Source organism: Perissodus microlepis, chromosome 2 (assembly GCF_051167445.1).
Source record: "Perissodus microlepis isolate ML-2025 ecotype Zambia chromosome 2, ASM5116744v1, whole genome shotgun sequence".
In the NCBI taxonomy this organism is placed as follows: domain Eukaryota; kingdom Metazoa; phylum Chordata; class Actinopteri; order Cichliformes; family Cichlidae; genus Perissodus; species Perissodus microlepis.
In genome coordinates this window covers 15,400,868-15,425,512 of record NC_140462.1, presented here as the reverse complement: position 1 = coordinate 15,425,512, position 24,645 = coordinate 15,400,868, and the positions used below count along the sequence as shown (strand labels likewise).

Sequence of the window (24,645 nt, the reverse complement as noted above, 5' to 3'; positions counted from 1 at the left end):
GTTTAATTAAATTCAAACCTAGCTTAATGTTTGAAAGTCAAGAGAAGTGTATCTTTAAACAGTTTGATCTAACAGTGGCATCCTGGCACATGCTGGGCATGAGACCATGGGGACACTTGGCAACTTTAATCTGCTCTCTTTATTCAGATATGAAAGAACTGCTGCCCCCTCTGAACATCATCTCTGCATTTATGGATTTTTTTTTTTAAAGTTTCATTTTGGAGGAAATTTGACAAATGTTACTAGTAAAAGAAACTGGGGAAAAAAAATCTTTGTAACCCAGGTTCTGGATCAGTGCAGCGTATTCAAAATCTCTAGCCGCTGTGGACTGTTAGCGCCCCAGAAATCCTCCATGAGTCTTAAGTCACTGCTTTAATTACTCTTACCATGAGTGGATGAGAATATTAAGGTCTTTGACTCACTGTGCAGCTCTTAAAGTTCATCAGAAGTTTAATTCTGTCACTGGCAATGTGCCTTTAGTGTTTTCCACTCTTTGATCCAGTGATATGTCCTCAAACTTAATCACTTACTTCCAAGATGACAAGCAGAATTAATCAAATTAATCTTGACGAGACACAATGACTACGACTTGGACGCTTAACCCAAATTGATCCTGAGTGGAGGACACAGTGCTGCTAAAAAGAGGCTAACAGATTACATGATTTACTCAGCTGGACTAATCTTGCTTTCAGTGATTCACAAAGACTTGGACCCGACCTCTTACCCAAAGAAATTAGTTTTAATGCTGTTTTCTCCAGTCCGGTCTGAAAGGCCCTTCTCAGCAGGTAGCCCATAGTTAATCCTTCATTCAGTAGGCCTCACGTTACAGCTGTCCCATTACAGCTTTAACAGGGATCACAACCTTTTACTCACTGTCTGCGTGGCTTAAGATATGCCACAGCTCCTTGAAGTAACACGAGTCCTTTACTCAATTCCTCAGTCATAAAAATAGATGAATTTTGCTGGTGGACTGTATTACTATTTCTCAATATTATTTCATAGTGGCTCCAGTAACCACTCGAGTAGTGGTTTACACATTTGCTTAAGAAAGATTTAGTCCTGGGAGGAAACACAAAGGACATCCACAGTAAAATCTCTGCCAAATCAAACATGCAGAGCTGCCCACTGTGGCAACCCCTCATGAGTAAGGGAGCAGCCGAAAGCAGCAGCTTCTCATTATTTTTAGTACCTTTATTACAAACAGAAACACACGCTGCTCCTGGACATTTGCAGTTTTTATGATGGAGAGTAGGCGATAGCTTCTTAAGTAAAGCTTGCACTGCCACAGGGGAAAAAACACTAATGACATGTAAACCCACATAAAAAAAAACATTACCTGAAGCATAACATGACCAAATATAAACACAAACTCACCCCGTGAGTGTTATCTCTCTGTTTTACTACTAAAACTGAGGCTTTAATGTCTCATTATTAGTGCTTTACTGTTATTATGTTATTATGAAAAAATGTGGTGTCGTTAAAAAAAAGTAATATTTACACAATCTGAGTACAATGCTGTGCTTATGTAAAAGTACATAGTTACATTCCCGTACTATGCGATGCAGGTCTACGGATCACTGAAGATACCCTTTACTACCCTTTACTACCCTTTACTCTGGGCGATGATAAACTTCTATCAGCTGGGCTGTTGCGTAATTTCAGCTGCTAGACCGAGTTACGTCACGGGGTCATGACCTCAGAGCTTTCCACTCATGGCAGTCTCTTCTACCGTATCTATCACATGATCCCAGTAAAAACAAAGACTCGCATTGACATGACATTTGCTCTAATATATATTAATACAACAACGATTCTGGTACATTTAAACGTTACTATGTTAAGATCATTATGCGGGTGCTTTTTGCGTGCTAAATGTGTAAATAAGCCAACAATTACAAAACGTGCTGAAAACCTTCAAACTAAAAGGTTTTCAGAACGTTTTGTAATTGTTGGCTTATTTATACAATTTAAGTCCTGCCAGACATCAGACATGGATTTTTAAGATTTTATTTTTATTGACGACAAAAAATAAATAAATAAAACATAAATAAATTGAAGAGCAGTGATTGCGCCACCTTGTGGTCTTTAGAAGAAACATCACAACACAGCTTCGCTAAAAGCTCTAACGTTATATTTAATGGAAAATGAAGCAGCCAGAGTCTTTCATGTTTTGTTTTGTTTTTAATAACGATAATACTCTATTTAATGTAAGCTTTCATGAACACACACACCTGTTGTTATCTTCTTTCTCTCCCATTCACTCTTTGTCTGTTTAATGAGCTCCACATCCTTTTCTTCCTTTCACTGACCCTGGCCAGTATCACAGTCTGAAATAATGAAGCAGTGCTCAGAGAACTTTCTTGGGATGTGAGCAGGAGGAAAAGAAGCAGAAGGAATAGACTTGTTTTCCTTGTCCAAATAAATAAATAATAAGTTAAAAATAAGGTTGAACCTGAATGTTTAATTTGGGACAAATACATCATATAACAATATACTATTCAGAACTTATCACTGTGTATTTTGCAATGTGAAGTTGGTTTTATTAGTGTGTGTTCAAATATGGAACTTTGCAGAAGTGCTGGACTTTTTCTTTTAAGTGGCCAATATTCAGATATTTTTAATGCATCTGAATACACGATCTTTTAATGTTGTCCTGAATGACAGATTCTTAATCATGTCGATTGTATGAAAGACCAGTGAAAATTTCAAGCTTTTATCTTTAATAGTTCTTTAGATCTTAAAACATTCAGTGTTCAAACATTGGCTCAGCTTTCGATGTGTGAAAAAATATTTAAGTATTTGCTATATGAAGCTAAAATTTTCCAGCTCTCATTATATATGTTCAAACACTGGACCATAACATCTTCATGCAACTCAGAGATCCTAGAGCAGAAAATGTTGTCAGAGTTTGCTGATTTGAGATGGAATGGTCCACATGATTAATTTGATAAAAGTGGAAATTTGGATGAAACATTTCTGTGTTGTTAGATTGATACTTTTTAGGCATCTGAATATCATTTACATTTACTGAAGTACAAGTTCACAGTACTTTATCTGAGTACTTCAGGTACTGTGTGATTTGCAGCTTAAGATCCACCAGCAAAACACCCTCTTCTATCACACCAACCCTCCGCATGCTCTCCTTTTACGAACCTTCTCTGAGACCCCTCTATTTTCCTCCTGCCTGGAAGCTCCATCTTCAGCACCCTTTTCATCAGTGCCACCTTCTTTAAACCATACATCATACTAGGTCTCACTACTATATTCTAAATCTTCCCTTTCACTCCTGCTGCTGTCTTTCTGTTACAAATCACCCCTGACCTCCACCCTGCCTGTCCACTGCTTTGGTTGGTTCGCCAAAGCAGTAGTATTTAAGATAAACCAGCAAAAAAACCCAAAAAAAACCAAAAACGGTAATAAAAGATTAGAGATGCGGTCTAAGTTAATGCTTCAATGAACAAAGGAGGGAATCACTAATCAAGTATCATTTTCGTAAATAACTCGTGTTTTGGTGCTTACGGATAATTTTGAATAGAGTCGTATTGTGCCACTCTCGCTGTCAGGTAAAGGTGTCGCCTGTAGATGGCACCCTCATACAATTAACTAGTCGGCACTCGGGGCCTGCCCCCAGCCAATCACAGCGCAGCTTTAAAGCAGTTCAATAAAGTTCGCTTTTTCCGCTGTGTGACTTCGCGCTAAGAGGAAACAGTCGCTTCTTGCCCGTGCAAAAGATGTGGGCGAACAAACCTATTCTGGCTGAATGTAACACAGTCAGGCTCGAAGTCACAGATACGAGCAAAAAGAGCCTGTTGTAAGGAAGGAACATGTATCTATGGCGCTTCTCCATCGCCATAACCCTCGGCTTGGTTTGGTATTGCTCAGACTGCGGACGCACACTGACTCAGTACTTATGTTTTCTTCTTTGCATTTCCACCCCGCTGCTGTCTGCAGTCAGCGGGCGAGAGAGCGGCACACAGACGGACGAAGAGGCGAAGGACGACACAGTTCAGGTAGTTTGCGCAGTTGTTTGTGTTAAAACTAGTTGCAAAACCACCGTAGAAGTGTTAATAATTACAATTGTGAGCGTGAGGTGCGTTTCACAGTCACGTGATGGGATTTTGTATCACCTTATCACCCTTCTATGAATCAACAGTGAGGGTTGAAATGAGGGTTGTTGCTTGTTTTGCTCATAACTTTAACAAAAGACCACACCAAAGCGTAGGTGGGTCATTTCCCATGTTTACACACATACCTGAACTCTGAAAATGTACATTAAAAATGAAAGTGTAGCCTGGGGTGCTTTTTTTTTCCTACCGAGGCCTGGAAAAACAGGTTTCCAGAGTCCTGCACTTTAATGCTGTAATTTTTATAGCCCCTAGCCTTTAATTCACAGTGTTCCTGTTTTCCAGGAAACTGTTGTTGATGACTTGATTGATGGAGACACACCGGACCTGGCTGTGCCGCTGGAGTCTCAGTATCCACATGTGAAGAGATCTTTACAGCAAGGTGAAGCATGTCTTTTACAGTGGAGTGAGGTGTCTGTCATTGCAGGTTAGCAGTGCTTTACATGAGGACCGAAGGTGAGGGGTAAAAGTCGGGCGTCTCTCAGCAGATTTTCAGTTCTGTTTTGACTTGATATAGTTGGAAAGAACAGTTTTGCATTGACACAGACGGGAACTGGAGCTCCTGTTACACAGAATGGGGAGGGATTTCAAGGAAGAAAAAGCTAACCAGCACACCCACAGCAGATGGGTATGCTACACATCACTGTGACTGTTAAGCAGGAAATAAGATGGAGGTTTTCATAAAGCTTTGTTTATTTATGCTCTTTTGAGCACTGGTAATTGGTTTGTGGTAAGCCCAGACCATATGAGGTTTTTTTAAACAGTTTTTCCTCTTCTTGCAGAGATCTGCAAACCTGTGATAAAGTACAAGGATAATACAGCTTCTTCTTTTTCTTCTTCCTGTTTTTATAATGATACAAATGAATAGGCTGTCTACCATTTGGAGCTTATGTCTGTATCTATTGGGCACCACAAACATCTCTAAAGTCACTCAAGAATATTTAATAAGAACACTTTTTAATTTTGCATAAATCTTGTTTCATTTTTATACAAACAAAATAGAAAAATGCCAGATAGTTTGCAGGTGTCTTGTACATTAAATATGCACCCACCTGGAAGTTTGATTGGTGCACCCGTTTAGCTGCCCTTAATTCAAAAATCTAATTAGCCAAATCGCATGGCAGCAACTCGGTATATTTAGCAATGCATATAAATCAAGGTGACCTGGTGACATTTGAAGTAGGCATGAGGAATGGGAAGAAAGGTGACTTTAAATTTCGCTGAATGTGGCATAAGGTTTTGGTGCTACATGTATTTCGCAAACTGCGTATTTACTTGGGTTTTCACAACTCTCTTAAGAGTTTACAGAAAATGGTCTAAAAAAAAGAAAAAATATCCAGTGAGCAGCAGTTCCCTGGGCTTAAAATGCTTTGTTGATGCTAGAGGTCAGAGGAGAAGTTCGAGTCGGAGTTTGGAGTAAACAACATGAAAGCGTGGATCCATCCTGCCTTGTATCAACAGTTCTGGGTGGTGTCGACGATGTAATTGTGTAGGGGATATTTTCTTGGCACATTTTAGCGCTCTTAGTACCAACTGAGCATTGTTGAAATGCTACGGCCTATCTGAGTATAGTTGCTGACGATGTCCACCCTTTTATGATCAGTGTGCCCATCTTCTGATGGTAGCTTCCCATCATGGATGTGAAGCAGACAAATCTGCAGCTATGGTGCGATGCTATTATGTCAATATGGATTAAATTAGGACTGTTTAATGAGGACTGTTTCAGCAAGTTGTGGAATCTGTGCAAAAAAGAAATATGGCTGTTCATAATGCAAAAGGGGTACTAGCAAGGTGTAACTAATGAAGTGGCCAGTTAATTGCTAAATATTAATAATTCTCAAATATCCCTGCAAATTAAATGAGAAACTGTAACAGCCCCACATTCACACTTGTATTTGACGTTTCTCAGCGTATCTGTGAAATAAAACTGAAGTTGTGCTAATATCAAGAAAACAACAGCAAAAAACATGCTCAGTGAATTCACAGCCTGGTCTTCAAAATCTCGTCACGGAAATGTGTGCTAAGATTTATATAAATAATTCTGGACTTCAGAAGTGGGAGCTTGAATTTTGCTTTTTAAAAAAAAAAAAAAAAAAAAAAAAAAAGCTTAAGTCAGCACAGTTCTTGAATTTGATGCTCAGGAGGTGAGCATGGGAGCACAGTGTGAATGTAACCTTCCTTTGTGACTGACTTGCTGTGTGCCTGCTGTCCTCGCAGTGTTTGAATGCGCCTACGCTCAGCTGGTCCTGCCTTGGTACACCGTCCCCGAGTCGTGCGAGCAGCAGCCCCTGCACCAGGTTCTCAGCAGGGAATTCGACTTTGTAATCGACCGCATCATTGAAAGGGCCAAAGACTTTGATGTCTCCCACGCAGTCGTGGGCTCCATTCGGATTTTGACCCAGCACTTGCATAATGCGAAGCAGTCTGACAGGTGAATCTTTACACTTTCTTTTATTTAATAGGATTCAGAATCCATGCTGTTGCTTCTTTGCACTCAGTAACATTTGAGAACTCTATAAATACTTCCAGTGTTTTTATCGCCTATGAATAATTTACTTTTTACTGTACCTTGCGATAATGCATTTTTCCTAAGGCACATAGTTTTAAGAGTAGTGTGCCACATCAGAATTAAGATTATGATCACGCACTTACTTGTGGCGATAAACACTGAGCACTTACTCATAGTTGCTGTTCTCGTTCTTTTGCTTTCTCTTTCAGACAGCTCTTGTTTAGGTCCAGAGCAAAGGAGATTGCAGTTCTCCGAGAGCTCTCTGATGCTCTGGTATGTAACCTGTTCCCCAAATCTCTCTGGGGCCAAGAAGTCAACCGCTGTGCCTTAAATGAGATCATTGCCTTAAAGGGTAAGGAAGCATTAAATCATCTCTGCAGCAACAGTCTTATATAAGGACTAAGCCTCACATGAATTCTTTGAGGAGTGCGAGTTGTGTGTAATCCCTTATTGTCAGTGGCATTGTAGAGCTTAGACATGAATCTTAGGTTACATAAAAAGAAGGCTCCTTCTGCAGTGATCTGCCAATCCCCCCCTCAGGGTTTTGTCATTTTTATAGTAACAGATGAAATGCTTCATCCGGAGAGAGACTTGCTGTGGGGTAGGTTTTTGCAATTACGCATGTTGCTCAGTGACAATAAGTGATTTTTACAGCTGTAGTTAAAAAAATTATATGCACATCCATTCTGCTCTGCTGTTTGGTGATTAGAAAGTGCTAATTTCTGGCAACTGCTCATAGATCCATAACTAAAAGATTTGGAGTAGTTGGCAACATTACTTGTAGCGTCAGTGTTGCAGTAAAAATTCTGAATACTCATTTACTCTAGCAATATGGTTTCTTTTATCAATTCCAGTTATTCATTTCACAGAGGAGTTGATGTGACACCTTTAAACACTTAATATTTTGAGGAAATGCTTTAATTTTCTCTTATTGCAAGTTTTATGCGAGCACTGTCTTAAATATAAAGCTGGAACCAGCATGTTGTATCTTGCATAATATATGTAAAATCTGAAGTGTGCATGACATGTGCTTCTTTTATTTTGGATTGTAGGGTCTGTATGCATAAGTATCAGGGGTGTGTCTAGTGCTGCTTTTCTGCTGGCCATTTTGAAGGTGCAAGTGGCTTAGTTACTGCTTCTCCTTTGGATTATCACCAAACCTCAACGCTTGCACGTGCAATACATACATGCTTAAGTGAAGGACCACCAGAATTACCTCTGAGAAATACACCTACAGTATTTGGTAACTAGAATAATCAGGTTGCTGATCAGTTGGGTCATTACTTTTCCTGTTTTACTGATAGTCTGGTTAAAGCTCCATTCCAGTATTAAAAAAGACACCTAACTCGAGGGATGAACCAGTGTTGTATGAACAGGCAAAGAACCCATTTTGAATTGTGCCTTCAGGGACTTTGTTACTAACAGCTTGTGACAAAAACTTGTCATTTGTTCCCATTTCTTTTGCTGAATTTATGAAAAACCCCAAAGACAACACAACTTGACAGCAACAACAAGGTGATTCTCAAAGAATTCAAATTTGGCAACATATTTTGGCATGCTGTGCAGTGTCTTTAGTTAAAAAAAAAATAAAATAAAATAAAAATGAGGAAACTGGACAAGTGGAGGGTGGGTGTCAGGCACTCTTTCATATGAAAAGGAAACTGACAGAAAAGACTGTAGCCCTCTATTTTCTAGCACCCCATACTACCATAAATTGAACGAGTAGTTAAGGAAATAGATGGATAGAAATCTAGATTTCAACACTTCCAAGTGGAAACTGGGTGGGTGGGGGGTACGCCTTTAATTCCTTGCATGCTCTCAAAAGTTGGCTGATTTAGTTTGTTTACTGATAATCCAGGCTTTTAGGCTTCGTGGGTAACTCAGTGGTAGCTCCCCATCAAAACACAGACTGAAGGGTGTTCAAACCACAAAAGCAGATTAATTAACATATAAATGATTTGTTTTTGTCTTACAAGCTTTCATAATGAGAAAAAGCAAATTTATATTTTAAATGAAAAAGCCTTTTAATCGAGGCTACATAACAGCAAAAAACCTTTGAATGAATACAACAAACCCATACAGCGGTTGGAACAAAACCCCTCAAAAGTCAAGTTACATGTAATTTGCAAAGCAGTTTAAGTGCAGTGTTAAACGGTGAATGTTTTGTCTTAAACACCTGCGTGGGAGTCCTACGTTACTGGGATACTGCAAAGCTAACTGGAGAGTCGCCAACAGGCTGTGACAGTTGCTACTCTCGTGGGACCTGCTTAGCAAAAAATGCAATCTGAGTCGAGCCGACATAACTCAAGGCTGAATTTAGAGGTTTTTAAACAGATGAGAATGCTGCCCATTAACTCAGTTTTCCTGGCAGCCACTTGCCAGCCACCTCAAGAGCTATGAGGCATAGGTAACACAACCTTGCAGGATTACACTAAACTAACAACTAACCAGGAGGCCACTGTTAAGTGTTATTTATTCAGGCTTATCGCAGGGATTTCGGGCTTCTCACCAAAAAATGAGTGCATTTCCCAGTACATTTAGCCAGTCATTTAACTGTTGGAGCTACAATTACTGATCAAATAGCAATATTAGTGATTCAAACAGAACCGTGTATTAATGTTGGCTGTTTTCTCAGGATTGGGACATTTGGTTGCATGGCTGTCTGACCCCGACAATCTGAACCAGCTAGTGGTGAGCCAGCTTGCCATCGTGACATCCAAAAACTCAGTGGAGGAGCTCTATGGATCAGACACTGAAAAAGCCTCTCTGGCTTCACAGGAGAGCAAAGGCGAGGGGGGAGATAGTGATGTGTGAGTGGCTGTCATCTTTTGCACCCCGCTGACTTGACTGAACCGTAGTGAGCCTCAAAGCAATGACTGTAACTGCCACCTTCTGCGTCTGAAATTGGAATTGACCTGGATTTGTTTGGTGGCTTTTTTTTCTTCTCTCCCCCCGCAGGAGCTCGCACGGCACAGGGAATTCAGACGGCACCAGGACCAAGGGTAAAGGGAAAGGTGTGTTTAGTGATCGAATTGTAGCAGCTTATTCAATCCAAAGCTCTGTGAAACTGTGGGAAATGGTACATGCGGTTTCTAGTTTTATCCTTATACCAGCAAGAAAACATTTTAAACATGAGGGACTTGAGGGAGAAGGCAGATGGAGTGGGTGGTGGGTGTTCTGAGGATAGATGACCGTGCTTGCACAATGTCTTATACTACAACTGTTTGATGAGTGTGTTGCGAGCTATGTGACATGTTGATTTCCTTTACCAGCCTCCCTTTCAGTGCAGAATTAGTCCCCTGTTTATCTTGCTTGTGTGTCCAGGCGGCTAATTACACAAACCTCAAGCAGAATGCCAAATAATTCCTGCCATGTCTTCATGCAACTCTGATCAATCCAACAGTAATGATGTCTTAATAAGAATAGATTATGTCAGGATAATGAACCTTGTGATATGATAAATATACAAATCTTCTCCAATGGTTGCATCAGAAACACTCATCTGTTATAATCTCTGACATTTATTTCAGTCTGATGTGATTTTTATTAATTGTTATGCTGTCACATAGATCATAAAATTGAAAGGCTGATCATGCTTGCCTGCTGTCATGCCTAACTGAGCACGTGCTGTTTTGAGGCTACTTTTTCTCTCACATTGTCTCACCACCCACTGTTGCTACACTTCCTCACAATGCAAGTGTATTCCTGTTTTTCAGCCAAAGTGGTGTTCATTATCGAGAGTTCGTTGTTGTATGAAGTAGAATAATAATAATGGATTGCATTTATATAGCACTTTTCGGGACCCCTCAAAGCGCTTTACAATTCCACTATTCATTCACTCTCACATTCATACACTGGTGAAAGCAGCTACAGTTGTAGCCACAGCTGCCCTGGGGCAGACTGACAGAAGCGAGGCTGCCATATTGCGCCATCGGCCCCTCTGGCCATCACCAGCTCGAACCGGCAACCTTCCGATTACAAGACGAACACCCAACTCTTGAGCCACGATCGCCCTAATATGTATGCAAATACAAATGCATATACGAGAGAGAGAGGGACATGATTTGAGTATAAAGGTGAGTGAAAATAAAGATGTCTCTCTTGCAATGTAATGTATGTGTTTTGGGCGTTTTTTTTCCTATTTTAGGCAACAAGTTAAAGGAAGGATGGTCAAAGTTTGTGCACAAGATAAAGTTAAAGAAAGCCAAGAAAAAGAAGATGAAAAAGATGGAGCAGGAGCGGTTGCTGAAGATCACAGCCTACATGGGAGACGTGTCCAGCGATGACAATGTCAGTAGCAGGGAGGGCTCCATTCACAGCCAGGAGGAGGAAGACTCTGACGGGGTAAGGCTGCTTCATATAATGCAGTGTTATAAAATGAAGACAATAATTTGCCAGACATGACAGATTCATTACTGCTTTTGGCCATACACCATTAGGAAGATGGTGATCTGGAGGACTACCTGACAGCCGTCCAGGAGGACATGATCGAATTCAAGCTGTCATATGAGATGTGGCGCGTTGGCCGCTGGGCTGTCAGCATCCCGAATGTGAGTTATAAATATCAGCGACAGTGTGGAAAGTCCTGGAGGCTTGTTATCTGTCTGCAGAGGCCTTGTAATAGCAAGCACAATGTCCTTGGGTGACATGTTAAAGTTTTGAGCTGGATTTTTTTTTTTAACAGTGGTTTACTGCATTGTAGGCTGACTGGGAGGATGAGAAGCTAATCTTCACTGTTCACCTGGAGGAAAAAGACAGTCCTGAGAACCTCCAATGGGACATCAAGAAGAGCTACATGGATATTGTACACTTCAGCAACAGATGGCAGGTAAAAGGACAAATGAAAGTTCTGTTTTGTTGTATCTTTATTCCCGGTTTTCTCCCTTAAACTGGTTTGACTTCTGATTTGCACAGTTATATTGTAAGGTACAAGACGCTACAATTTTACAGAGAAAACCCCAACAATCAAAGATTTTGGTCCACACTGACACGATGGCATCACACAGTTCCTGCGGTTGGGTGCACATTAATCATGTCAATCTTGGCCTGTATTTGTATAGTGCTTTACTAGTCCCTAAGGACCCCAAAGCGCTTTACACATCCAGTCATCCACCCATTCACACACTGGTGATGGCAAGCTACACTAAACCAGTTTGAGATGATTTGAGCTTTGTAATGTGGTGTACTACCAGAAGATTATGTGTAAAGTGCATCTCAACACCATTACAGCAGCGCCACTAGCCTGAACCGTTGATTCAAGGTAAAGATAGATCCATGCCACCCAGAAGTTGCAGCAGAAAAGGACTCATAAGAGCAGGCAGTGCTTTCCCAGTCGCTGTTTTCCTTTTTTGGTGGGGCTGCGGGAATTGTAGCCTGAGTTCCCTTAGCGGAAATGATTGAAACCCAGTGTGGTCTTCTGCTGTAGTTTATCTGCATGTTGCTTGTTCAGAGATACTATTCTGCATGCCTTGGTTGTAACTTTACGTTCCTATAAACTCAAACAGTCTGGCTATTCTCCTTTGGCCACTGGCATCAACAAAACATTTTCACCCAGAGAGCTGATGCTGAGTGGATATTTTCTTTTTCCTTTGAACACTAGAGATGGTTGTGGGAGAATCACAGGAGAGCAGCAGTGTCTGAAATATTCAGATCAGCCCATCTGTCACCAAAAAACCTGACAAATTCCAAATTCAAAGACTGTTAAATTGCCTTTCTTTCTCATTCTGATCCTCGGTTTGAACTACAGCAGATTGTCTTGACTATGTCTACGTGCATCGACTGCCATGTGATTGGCCGATTAGATATTTGTACTAAGAAGCAGTTAAACAGATTTATGTAACGAATTGCTCAATGTGTAGTTATCATAAATAGAATAAATAAAGTATTAGCTGAATTTCATTCCTCCCTGTCATTATGTTAAAGCATTAACTGAGGAAGAAGGAAAATCACAACCACAGCTACTTTTTTTTTTTTTTTTTTTTTTTAACTGACAGGTCACAAAGAGTGAGAATAAATGGGGTTCTGTCTGACCCAGTGTTCTCCTCCACAGGATCTCCTCAAGGGTGCGTCTTATCACCCTTATCATTCATTCTCTATACAAAAATGTGTCAGAGCAGATATGAAAACAGGGCCGTTATTAAATATGCAGAGGTAGGGATGGGTACCGGTATCCGGTGCCATGATGGCACCGGTTCTGACATAAACGGTAGTAACCAGACCGAAAAGCAGCGCACATTTCGGTGCTTTATTTCAGTGCTTTTTTTTCCCTGAGATGTCATACACTTTGAATTCTAGCCAATCATTTTACGTTTCCGAGGATAGTAGGCGGGCAGGTACGTACGTTCTTTTAGAGCAGAGCTACAGATTAAAAATGCCCAAGGCGAAGCGGTCAAAAGTCTGGCTGTACTTCACAGCAAAATATGCAAACTCAGCAGCCTGCAACAAGTGCTTTAAGCTGATACTGTCAAAGGAGGTAACACCTCAAATTCGATGAAACACCTGGCGACGCATAGCGTTTTTTTTTAAAAGCCGAGAAATGCGCTGTATTTGATAGCTTGCTGCGAGACCTCACACCGAGCGTATCTACTGCGGGTGTGGTGCCTGTTATCGGACCCGGAGTTAGCAACATCCCCCAAGAACCCGAAGAGGAGAGTCCTGGCCCCTAGCCCTGCCAGTGTAGCAGAAATGATGACGGATGATGATGGCAGCAGCAGCCGTTCTACTCTGTGTGAGTAGCTTAATGTTGTTCGTGTATAATTTACATTGAGTAGGCTAACCACGTTATTAAATTAATGCATGTAAGGTGAACTAGCAAACACCGTCGTAGTTACATGCGTCTGTCTTCTTGTTTGATGGCAGATACTCCCTTCACCCTGGCCAAAAAGGCTAAAATGACCAAAGAAAAAGAGGGAAACTGCTAAACATGAGAGGTTTTTGGACAAAGTTTGTGTTTTTTCCATTGTTTAAGCACTGCTTCCAGCCAAGAGTGATACCATATATGCCCTATAGCTGCAGAAAAGGCTAACATTGTTATCTTTTTACAAAAAAAAAAACAAATGAACATGAGAGGTTTTTGGACCAATTTTGTGTTCTCCATTCTTTAAGCACCGGTTTGAGCACCGTTTAAGCACCGGCACCGTTTCAAAAGTACCGGTTTGGCACCGGTATCGGATAAAACCTAAACGATACCCATCCCTATGCAGAGGACTCTGTTATTGTCAGCTTACTGAAAGAGGGTGAAACTAGCCACGGTCCAGCCATTGATGACTTTGTTCAGTGGTGTGAGGAGTCTTATCTCCAGTCGAATGTATCTAAAACAAAAGATATGGTTATTGATTTTAGGAAACAACAAAATGGGTACGGAGTCACTTTAATTAAAGGTTAGAAAATGGAGCAAGTGCAATCATATAAATATCTTGGCACCATAATCAATGAAAAACTGAACTTTGATCAGAATTGCAAAACAGTTTTTTTTAAAAAGGGTCACCAGCACCTTTACTGCCTCAGGAAACTTGCTCATTTCCACATTGGCCAAAAAAAGTTTAACTTCGTTTTATCGTTCTTTTGCGGAGTCTGTTTTAACTCACTGAATCGGATAGTGAGATGGTCCAGTCGTCTGATAGGTGAGCCACAGTCTTGTTTAGCCTCCCTGTACTCTAAACAGGTACAGAGGATGGCTTTAGAAATCCTTAAAAATGGTTCCCATCCTCTACGGGGTGAATTTCAGCTTTTTTCCTCAGGACAAAGCGTTATAAAAACAGCTTTGTCTGTGTTGCTGTTACTGAATTAAATAAGAACGGTTTTTGTTTTTGATTCAAAACGTTAAATTACTATATATGTGCTACAGTGAGGTTTATGTTTATTAGGTATGTCTGTTTTTGAAAGGATGCCAAATGCTATCATTTTTCTGTAAAGCAAATTTACCTTACGTATGGGTATAAATAAAGTTGCCTTACCTAGATTTACTTGTCACTGGATTTGCTTCCCTTCCTTTCACTAAGCTGAACTGTGTTTGGGGAGCTACGGAGAGTCTTGTTGAATTAAATCAATTATTAGCTTAATCATTCAATTCACAGAGGATCATCTGAGTCATTGACTTCGCATGCAGGGAGGCAACATTGTGAAGCAATATTTAGCACCGTCGTGGTTTTCCTCTGGATATTTGAGCTTCCTCCCACAGTCCAAAGACATGGTGATTTGACTAGATGTGACTGTGAGAGAATCTGTGTCTCCTTGTGTAGGCACTGTGGTGGATTTAAGGTGGATAGATAGTCATGTCCAAGTTGCATGCAAGAAAACGAGATAATGATACAGAAGTGAGGGGACGTCAATCACCTTTTCAATTAGTGTCTGTCACTTGGTTTTTAAAAAGTGCATGTCAGTGAGCGATGAGAAGGCAAGCTATGTCCTCAAATCAAATGTCTAAAGGACAAGTTTTCATTCCAAATAAAACTTCTACCTATTTTAAGTCGTCCTTTCTCCCTATGCTGGTTTAGAAAAGTTTCAGTCTTGTACCAAAAACAGTGCAACTTGGGAAGATGCCAGTGAAACCTCATGTAAAATTCACTTTTTTTTTGTTTACATAGGATGGATTCTGACTCTGTGTATATGTGGACATAGAATAGTGTAGAAAGACTTTGCTGGTGGTTTCTACAGGTTAGGATGCTAGGAGTGCCACCGCTGCTGTGTGCATTAGCAATAAAAAGGTCTTCGTCACATAAAAAACACAAACAAAAAAAAGAAATAAAATACAAAATAAGCACACCATGCTCTTATGTTTTATAGTTATTTCATCTTTACATTGTAAATGTAACATTAGTGTTATCTCATGAAAGACTTGATAATTTTGGCATTTTCATTTACATTCAGGGAAGCATTGACTCAGGAGTTGAGGTGGAGCTGGTGTGAACAGTGCATGTATTAACTTCTTAGTAGCAGTATAGTGAGACTGCATTTCCTAAGAATTAAATGAGTGACCTATTATTTTGAAATGCCACGCGCGCTTTTTCAGTCTGTATTCATTACGAGGCGTTCCCAGCAGCCAAAATGTCAGCATGAAACATTGAGAAATGTTTTCAGTTATATTGACTAGTATTTGCCCATTCTACATTATTATTATTATTATTATTATTATTATTATTATTATTATTAGTCAGAGGTGATTCCAACATCATATAACTGAAGCTTTGTGGATGTAAATGAAATGTTGTTATACTCATATCAAAATGATACGGATGCTTTTCTAAGGTGCATAGATGCTACAGATGAGTTGTTTAGCACGTTGGTAGGTAGTTACTAGGCAACATCAGGACATCATAACATGTGCTAAAGATAAGAAACTTCAGATGCCTGAGCTTGCACAAATCCTCATCACGTACGAGGAGTTCACAGGTGAACAGACAGCGCTTTGATGACCACCTGTTACAGTTCTAAGCCTTCAACTGTAAAAACTGATTAAGGTCTCTTAGGTCAGCTTTAGGCTCTTAATTGTGTTTTCTTTTTCTTTTTCCTTTTTCTTGTCTTTATCCAGGACTCCACCAGCCTACCTGGGGTCTTGGTGCTGGAGGAGATGGAGGTCAGCGATAAAGTTAAAGAAGAAGCAAGAGTATCAGTGGAGCACTTCCTGCAAGTGAGAGAGATCACAAGGCTCGGATATGTTGGTAGATAAACACTTAAAGTGTGTCATGTCTTAACAATGTGTCATTTTCCTTCCCAGGAACTGGTTTCCGATAATCTGATCGGCCACACTCAACCAGTATTTCAGTTCCTCTGCCCGCTTGACAAACTCCTGAATGAGGAGAAACATGGAGGCGTTTGGGGCATGCTCAGCGGCTTAGCTTACTTCCTCACTCCCAGCTACGAAGAAGATGAGGTAATGTTTCACTGCCACTTTTAATCAACTTGTCATTTTAGAGTGTTTCCAAGGTAACTGAGTTTTGCTTTTAGTTCTGGTAATATTAAGAATGATTTCATCGAGGTTTCTGAAATCTCGTAATGTTGAAAAACTGTCAGATGGGATAAGAGCACAGAAGCAGACAGACTTGTGGAGTATGCCACATCAGTTTCTGGGCACACCTGATTGATTGTGCCCTGGTGATCTTCAGCCCAGCTGTCATGGGATGAGAGGTATATGACCAACTAACTAAACAAAGATTTGGGGTAGTTTAAACCTGCCATTAGACAGACTTATTTTTCGGAGAAAGCAAAAGGAAAAATGATTACTCAAACTGTCAGCTGTAAACGTCGCTCAGAGTGACTTCCTGGTTAATATCGACCTGATTTCAGTTGTAGACACAGATGCACACACTGATTTCCTGTGCAAAGAGAGATTATTTTAAGCAAAGGTGACCACCGTTTCCAAAAAAAGTAACTTGGATCATTTTGATAAACTCTTGGCCTATGTATAACTTGTCTGATTTTATGACTGCTTCTGTGGGACTTACTGTAGTGCTGCTGCGTTCAACATTTATTTTGACAAATATATTTTAGAATCAATAAAACAATAACCAGAATCGGTGTCTCTCTTGTAGTGCAGAACTACCTTCTGTCTTTTTAAGGATATTTAAATTAATTTCTAAATTGCAAACTCAAAACAGAAGTTAAATCTAATGTGGTGGGAAGCTTTAGAAACAGTTAAGAACAGTCCAAGACATCACCAGTGTGCTGCTTATTTTTATTGATTTTTTATTTATTGATTTTATTTTATTTTACTTTTTGTTATAAGAAAGTGGTGCTAATGCTTGTAACCTCTGGCTCCAAGAGAAAATGTGGAAGAAAAAAATACCATCTTAACAACTTTAAAAACATCCTTTTGATTTCTTTGCAATATTAGCTTTCCTTTTCATTGAACATCAGATGGACATTTATAGATGGTGATATTTGCTCTGATATCTACAGGTGCCGTTATTGCTCGTGTACAGTTGGTTTATAAATTATAATTATATTACCACATTTGGAAATTGGCAGTGGGTAGAGACCAGTAGCCACTGCCATAATTTAAAATAAATTAAACTAAAAGGCTTGCATGGGTTTTCTGCAGGTACTCCAGCTTACTCCCACAGGGCCGGTGTTATTGACTGTAGGTGTGAAGTGCAACTCCAGATTGAAGACCTTTTTTGGCATAAAAAGCGCAGCCACTGCCTGCTGTGGACAGTTTACCACACCGTTTCACTTCAGTTCTTTGTGTGTTTATGATTTTGCCTCGTCACCGCTGGCTGACTGACCAACAACAGCACAAGCAACCGTGATCCACGGACTGGTTGTACCACACACTGTACAGTGTCTCTATCTGGCAACAGAGCTATTTGTAGGCAGACGGGCCATCCCCAACCCCAGCTAGTGGACAGTGAACGTGCTACATCTGCTGGACTATAAAATCCACTTGAATGGTTGGTTGTCTCTCTGACCCCTGTAATAGAATGGAGACTGCCCAGGCTGGGCTCTGCCTCTTGTCCTATGACAGCTAGTGTAGGCTTCAGCTTCTCCACTTTTATGGAGCGAATTGGAAATAAATTCCCAGTATAGTTGTCACAAAAGAGGAAAACAAAAATGCTATGCAGTTTTAAAAATGTAAAACTTTTTGAAAAGATGGGAATTGACTACAGACGGGTAAAATGTGGTATAGCTTCAAGGTGTGAAAAGAAGTCCCTCAAAGCAACGTGGAAGGACCTTAAACCTGCATTCTTTTTAATGGCCATCAGGGGGCAATACCTGTAGTTGTGAAAAGATTTCTAAAGGACTAGAAATCTTTGAGGACTTCAACTATATAAACTGACTTTGTTTTGTTCAATATGACCCAAAACCCAGGGACAGTGTTGTAAACTTTGGTCATTCTAAGTGTGGGAATTATCTGCAGAATGCTTATTGGCTAATGTGGTGTAGACTTCATTTGCATAACAAAAACTGGGCACTATACACATGTAGCATGCTGTGCTATCCACACCCCAGCAGAGAGAGAGAGGGAGGAAGGATCTTTTGGGGGGAAGGTAAAGCAGGTCAGCAGGGAAGTAGTGATGCACTACCCATAGCTAGTGCACATACACCCATAGTGAAGTTGAATTTTGGTCTGCTGGTTCACATAATTCAACTTGATAGCCTGCAAATGCATGTTGGTAGCATCTGTCTAAAGGTCAAACTGAGAAAATGTTTTAGACTTCTTCTAGAGCTGCAGAAATGATGTACAGCATTTCATGTAACAAGAAACATCATGTAGACTTGATGTAATTCCCCTTTAAATATTTCTTAGTGAGCAAACATATGGATTTATTTAGTTTCAGCTCTGTCGCTGAGTACAGTCAGAAAGGCCAGTGCCTCAGGGACAGCCTTCACAAAGAGATTGTTTTGTTTACTTTGCAGAACTCGAGCATACAGCCCGGAGCCCCAGATGAAAACACAATGTCATCTCTGCAACTAGACTCAACAGCTCAGTCTTTGGAGAACCACAGTGCCTCTGATGTCCCCAGTCAAACTCTTCCATCTATTGTTATCTCCCAGTATGATTCCCCTTTAGAACTGCCTGAGGAGACGGATATTAATCCACAGCCTTCTGTTGACTCAAAGTCCTCAAATGAAAATGGCTCCCAAGAAAAAAACGAGGACTCTGATAATCCCTTAACCTCTCACTTTAAAACACTCTTCAAAGGATTTGGCCGATATAGATCACACGAGTCTCTGGCCTCAACAAAAATCGTCAGTGAGGAAGATGTGCCCGACTCGGGCTTGCAGCGGGAGGGTCCAGAGGGCTCGTCGTGGCTTCACTTCAGTGCGAGGTCCAATAAAAGGGAGAAAACGTGTTTTAGGTCCGGAGGACTGTACAAGGCGAAAGGAAAGGAGTCACAGGCTACACTGCAGAGAGGGGACAACTCCCAGGCTCTAAAGAACCAAGTCAACAGGGAACAGCCGGAGGCGACCAAAGCCATATTTGATCTGCTGAAAGAAATATCCGGTTTGTTTTAATGTTTAAAGCCACTTTGTACTGTCATGTATACTTCACTCAACATTTTTAAAGCACATTGTAGCTTTTTATATTTATTAATGCATTCCTCTGAAGACTAGGCAAACAGCTGCTTTGGTTCATTTCAGTACAAGAACAAAATAAACCTGTAGAGACTTGAAACTTGCCTGAGAAAGTTAATCCTTTGTAGTGAGTATTTGGTCTGTGTGAACTGTCACGTGGTATTTTAAGGTGAGAGCATGGCTTGTTTTTAAAAGCCCAAGAGTGGTGTATTCACACTCTCTCACACAATGAAGGGCTGACGGCTGGCAGCCGCATTATGTTCTCAAAAGATTTTCTGCAAAAATAAAAACCTTTTTGCATCGAAAGTGCAGATTAAAATCGTGCAGGTCACACAATCAGTCTTAGACAAAAGTGCAGCCTTGATGTTCGCTGTGATGATTTATCAACCTCAGGCAAACCTCACAATCATGAAAGCACCCCCCACCCACCCCTCCCAGTACTGAAATAAACTGCAACAAGCTCAAAGGCAGAAAAATGTCTGTTTATATTCTTTATGATAAAAGCTGTGGTAGTTCAGAACATCTATTCTATTGGATGATATGTTTTGACACTTAAATTGGATTACATTGTATCTTTTTTATAATTTGGCACTTTGAGAGCGTTAACAAGCCAATTTTATTTTTATAGCTTAAACCTACAAATTACAGATTTGCCTCTGGGCTTTACAGTGGTGTTGTACCTCATGTTATGCAGACATCTGTGCAGCTACAGCTTAATGCGCAGATGAACAGAATTATTAGCCCACCTATGACAGTATTTCCCAAGAGGTGTTAATCAGAGCGAGGAATATTTTTAGCACAGGTAAACATCAATGTTTTATTTTAGATGATTACATTATTTTTACTTTGCACACAGAAATAAAATTGTTTCATAAAACACAAACTACCAGGGGCCAAATGATTAACCCCACTGATGCCAACAGTCAATTGTGATTGTTTTTGTTGGACAGCCTGCCGTCGTTTACTGTTGTTTTCAACAAGTCTTGCATGCGTCTCCTGAGCAGTCGCAGCCCATTCTTCTTCATCTCTTTAGTTCTTCCAGATTTGATCTTTTAGTCATCCAATTTAATGGGACATGACTAGTTGCTGTCATGTTGGAAGACAAAGCAATAACCCACACCCAGTTTTGCTGCTGACTGCTTGAGGTGTTCTGTCAGAATATTCACATATCCTTCCTTCTTTACGATTCCTTCCACCTTGACCAGATTCCCAGTTTCAGCATTCAGGCACCGTTATACTCCCACCACTGTGTTTCACTGTGGGTTCTGTGTTCTTCGGATTGTACACCTCTGCTGTGTTTCTCCAAACATAAGCAGCATCTCTTTGTTCAAATAGCTCTAGTTTCACTACATCTGTCTACAGGACAAACTTCCAGTATAGATAATCTTTCTCCAGGTTGTCTTTAGCTTACTTTAGTCTGGCTTGAAGTTGTTTCTCCTGCAAAAGCTTTGGTCTTCTTTGAGCCTACAGTTCCCATATCGGCCAAGTCATGACAGTTGTTCTTTAGTCACATCGCTCACTAGTTTCCTTTCCACACTCTTCCCGTCTCTGGCAGGTTTGTTCTTTATTGTGTGGCTTTGAGTTTCTTGATGATACTTCTCGCACCAGTTCTTGACATGTGGAAATGCTGTGATAACTTTGTATATCCATCCCCTGCATTCTGAGCATCAACAATTCTTTTTCTCAAGTCCAAACTGATTTCTTTTGTTTTTGGCACAGTGCTTTCTCAAATGACAGCTCAAATCTTTGAAGAAGTTTTCATACTGTGTGTAAATTGGAAGATAACCTTCAGTTTTAACTTGACTTTACAAGCACTGAGAATTACAAAGGTAAAGCCTGTCACTGCACAGCAGCAGGGGGGCTAATAATACTGGACCTCTTTTGTTTTCCTGAAATAATTCTGTTATTGTGTGCAAATAAGGCAAAAAGCACTTCACATTAGAACCTACACAACCTTCACAAACTTCTAGAAGCGTCACATTATGTATGATGCTTGTATTTGGCCCTGAACACAGTGCAACATTGAGTGAGCTAATGAGAGTTTTATAAAGCTACGTTGCTGTGTCTGATTACTTGGATGTTTTTCCCACCCTTTACTGGCAAGTTAAGACAAGCTAAAAACATGCAACATAGTGCTACTCTAAGATGACACTAACACTCTTATTTCCCTTACAGGAAACTCCTTCCTCATAAATATCTTCGACACGGTTCTGAAACCTTTTATGCCCATTTTGAAAAAGTAAGTGGCACCAGCGTGCTCCCACGGGTCAAACATTGTTATATCCCAGTCTATGAATGACTCATGAGTTTTGCATATTTTTCTCCAGGAAAGTGAACTCTTTCCTAAGAAAGGTGAACCCAACACAGGCGCAGATGGCTTCGTACATCGACAATCTGCGTAGCAAACTGTGGCCAGAGTCTCCTCCACCAACGCCTCATCCTCCTCGTACCGATGAGGAGAAGGACGAGACCAGGGATCGAGCGCATAACCTCATCAATGCCAAATGTAACGACACCTCTCTGCAGTGCAGCAGTTGATTTGGCACTTAGTAATTCATCTAAAGTTGTTTTTGGGTTTTTTTGTCTTTGCCATAGATTCAAATGTTTTGTTCCTGAAGAAGACAGACATGGAGTCTGTTTTCAATCTTTTCCAGGACGGAGAGGAAAACAAAACCCTGGTTTACGTGAGTATCCAAACTTCCTTTTTCAGCACACCACTTTTTTTTTTTTTTTTTTTTTTTTTTTGTATCAAATTCTCACTTTTCACTGTATGTTGCACATAAATCTTTGTTCTTTCTCACGTCTCCACTCCCATAACAGATGCTCCTGTCATTTCTATTGAGAGAATTTCTCCCCAGTGAGTTTTCACTGAATGAGAGTGCTGCTGTTCTGCAAAATTGACCAGCTCCACCAGCTGATCGGTGACTGCCTGTTTTTACCTGTGCTGAAGTTTTTAAAGTATCCAGTTATTTATTAATCATCTTAAAATGCCTTAAAACGTTTGAGACCACATGTTTCGCAGCCTTTTCATACGTATATAATTTTTACTTCAAAAGTACTGTGAATATTTTGTATTGTGAACTGCTTTTGTATACCTTCACATGTCAGGTTAATGAATTGTGACTGGTGTGTACTGGAAAACATTCTTTGTGGGAGCCAACTTTAAATATTTAACTTTTATTGTTGACCTCAAGAGAAGAAAGTGACCTATACGTTATATTTACAGGTTGAATTTCACTCTGCATGATTTAATAGATTGTTGTTGTTTTTTTTTGTTTTTGTTTTTTGTTTTTTTTTTTCAAAAAATGTTTTCACTTTGAGAATTTCTGTATGGTTTATACTCTGTTAGAGTTTTAACTTTTTTTCAACTATTGTGAAAACAAAACATGTCACAATTTAAAATTGCCTAAATGTGTCAAAACCCTGCCGGCACAGCTGTCAGTGGAAACTTGAAATTATGCAAATGTGAATTGTTCCAAATAAAATATTTTAATAAAGGTTATATCCGTCTTTGTGTATAACTTAAAATTAGACTGAAACTGTGTAAATGTGAGCTCTAAATTGGTTTCTGATACCAGCAGCACATTTTCTTTGAAGCAAAACCTGAGTAAAAGATGATTCATGCGGTTTAAATGGGTTAATCCTCTAAGGGAAATCGCGTTAGTGAAGTGTGAGGTGTATGAAAATAATTACGGTTATAAATTCACTGGATTAAAATACCTTGTTAACGTGCAGACACCATTTATTTATTTCATTCCCAGTCAGCAACGATCACATATGTTTAGCGGGGTCTACATGTTTGATATAATGAGTACGGTCTTAAAAAATGAGGCCAATTCAGATTTTTAAAAATGGGAAATGCTTTTGTTTTTCAGTTCTAATTAAAAGAACAAAAAAAACCCGATGTTACTAGATGCTACTTTTATATTCATGCGGGTTCATTATGAAAATTGTACATGACAGGATTATTCTGGTCCAGGTCACACAAGGGAGATTATGGCCAGTGTAACATTAATTTTTTCATTCTCCTACTCGAGTCAGGTAACAACACCACTGAACCAAACGCTCATTTCCACAAGAAAACTGTTAAATCTGATTTAATCCTATTATCAGCCTCAGGTGATCAACGAGAAGTCAACATAATCTCATGACAAATATGCAAGTGAATTCTTTCCCAGACCATCAACTTGTTTATTAATTCACTTTGGTTGACTGACACAAAAAACTAAAGACGGTCTTGCAGGGGGATCATACCAACTTCAGTGTCTGTGATTTTTTCAGGCCTCTAAAATCTATTAAAATGTAGGACATATTTATATCCCAGACAAATACATTGCCTGGGATATAAATACATTAAATAATGGACATTACATTATGGGTCTGGGGGAGTAATTTAGCAGACATAAGCATTAACATTATATTGAAACATGCTCACTGGCCACTTTATTACATGGCAGCAACTCTGTGAAATTATGGACGTACACATGGTCAAACTGAGCATCGAGTGGAAGAAAGGTGATTAAGTGAATTTGAACGTGGCATAGATGCTGGTGATGGACAGGCTGGTTTGAGTATTTCAGAAACTGCTGCTCTACTGGGATTTTCTCAAATAACCAACCCCAGTGTTCACAGAAGAGAGAAAATATCCAGTGAGCAGCAGTCCTCTGGGTAGAAATGCTTGTTGATATCAGAGTTAAGAAAAGATTGTCTCGATTTCTGCTGACATTCACTTGTTAGTACCATAATTTGCCATTAACTGGCTGTAGTGGGGGATGTTTTCTTGACACACTTTGGGTTCCTTGGTACCATCTGATTGTCTTCATTGCTTTGCAAACATCTTCTGATGGTTGTGTGCGGGAGGATAATGTGCTAAGGTACAAAGCCAAAATAATCTCAAACTGTTTTTTTTTTCTTCTTTTTTTAAAAACATGTACTCAAATGGCCTCCACAGTCAACAGATCTAAATCCAATAGAGCACCTTTGGGATATTGTGGAAGA

General features: G+C 40.0%; 1 protein-coding gene across 2 annotated transcripts; it reads left to right on the top strand.

Annotated features, from left to right (window-relative positions):
- Positions 1-3,657: 3,657 nt before the first annotated feature.
- On the top strand, positions 3,658-23,149 carry LOC146392561 (uncharacterized). 2 transcript variants are annotated; one of them, XM_084949606.1, is made up of 16 exons: positions 3,659-4,010; positions 4,410-4,506; positions 6,342-6,555; positions 6,843-6,985; positions 9,269-9,443; positions 9,592-9,647; positions 10,781-10,977; positions 11,073-11,183; positions 11,336-11,461; positions 16,163-16,261; positions 16,349-16,504; positions 18,988-19,576; positions 21,823-21,886; positions 21,975-22,153; positions 22,243-22,331; positions 22,468-23,149. In XM_084949606.1, exons 1-16 carry the CDS (start codon positions 3,825-3,827, stop codon positions 22,546-22,548), a joined length of 2,562 nt encoding a protein of 853 aa, XP_084805732.1. In that variant the 5' UTR covers positions 3,659-3,824; the 3' UTR covers positions 22,549-23,149. The 2 variants fall into 2 exon arrangements, with proteins under 2 accessions (XP_084805740.1, XP_084805732.1); XM_084949614.1 differs by lacking the exon at positions 4,410-4,506 and having other exon boundaries at positions 3,658-4,010.
- The last annotated feature ends 1,496 nt before the right edge of the window (positions 23,150-24,645 follow it).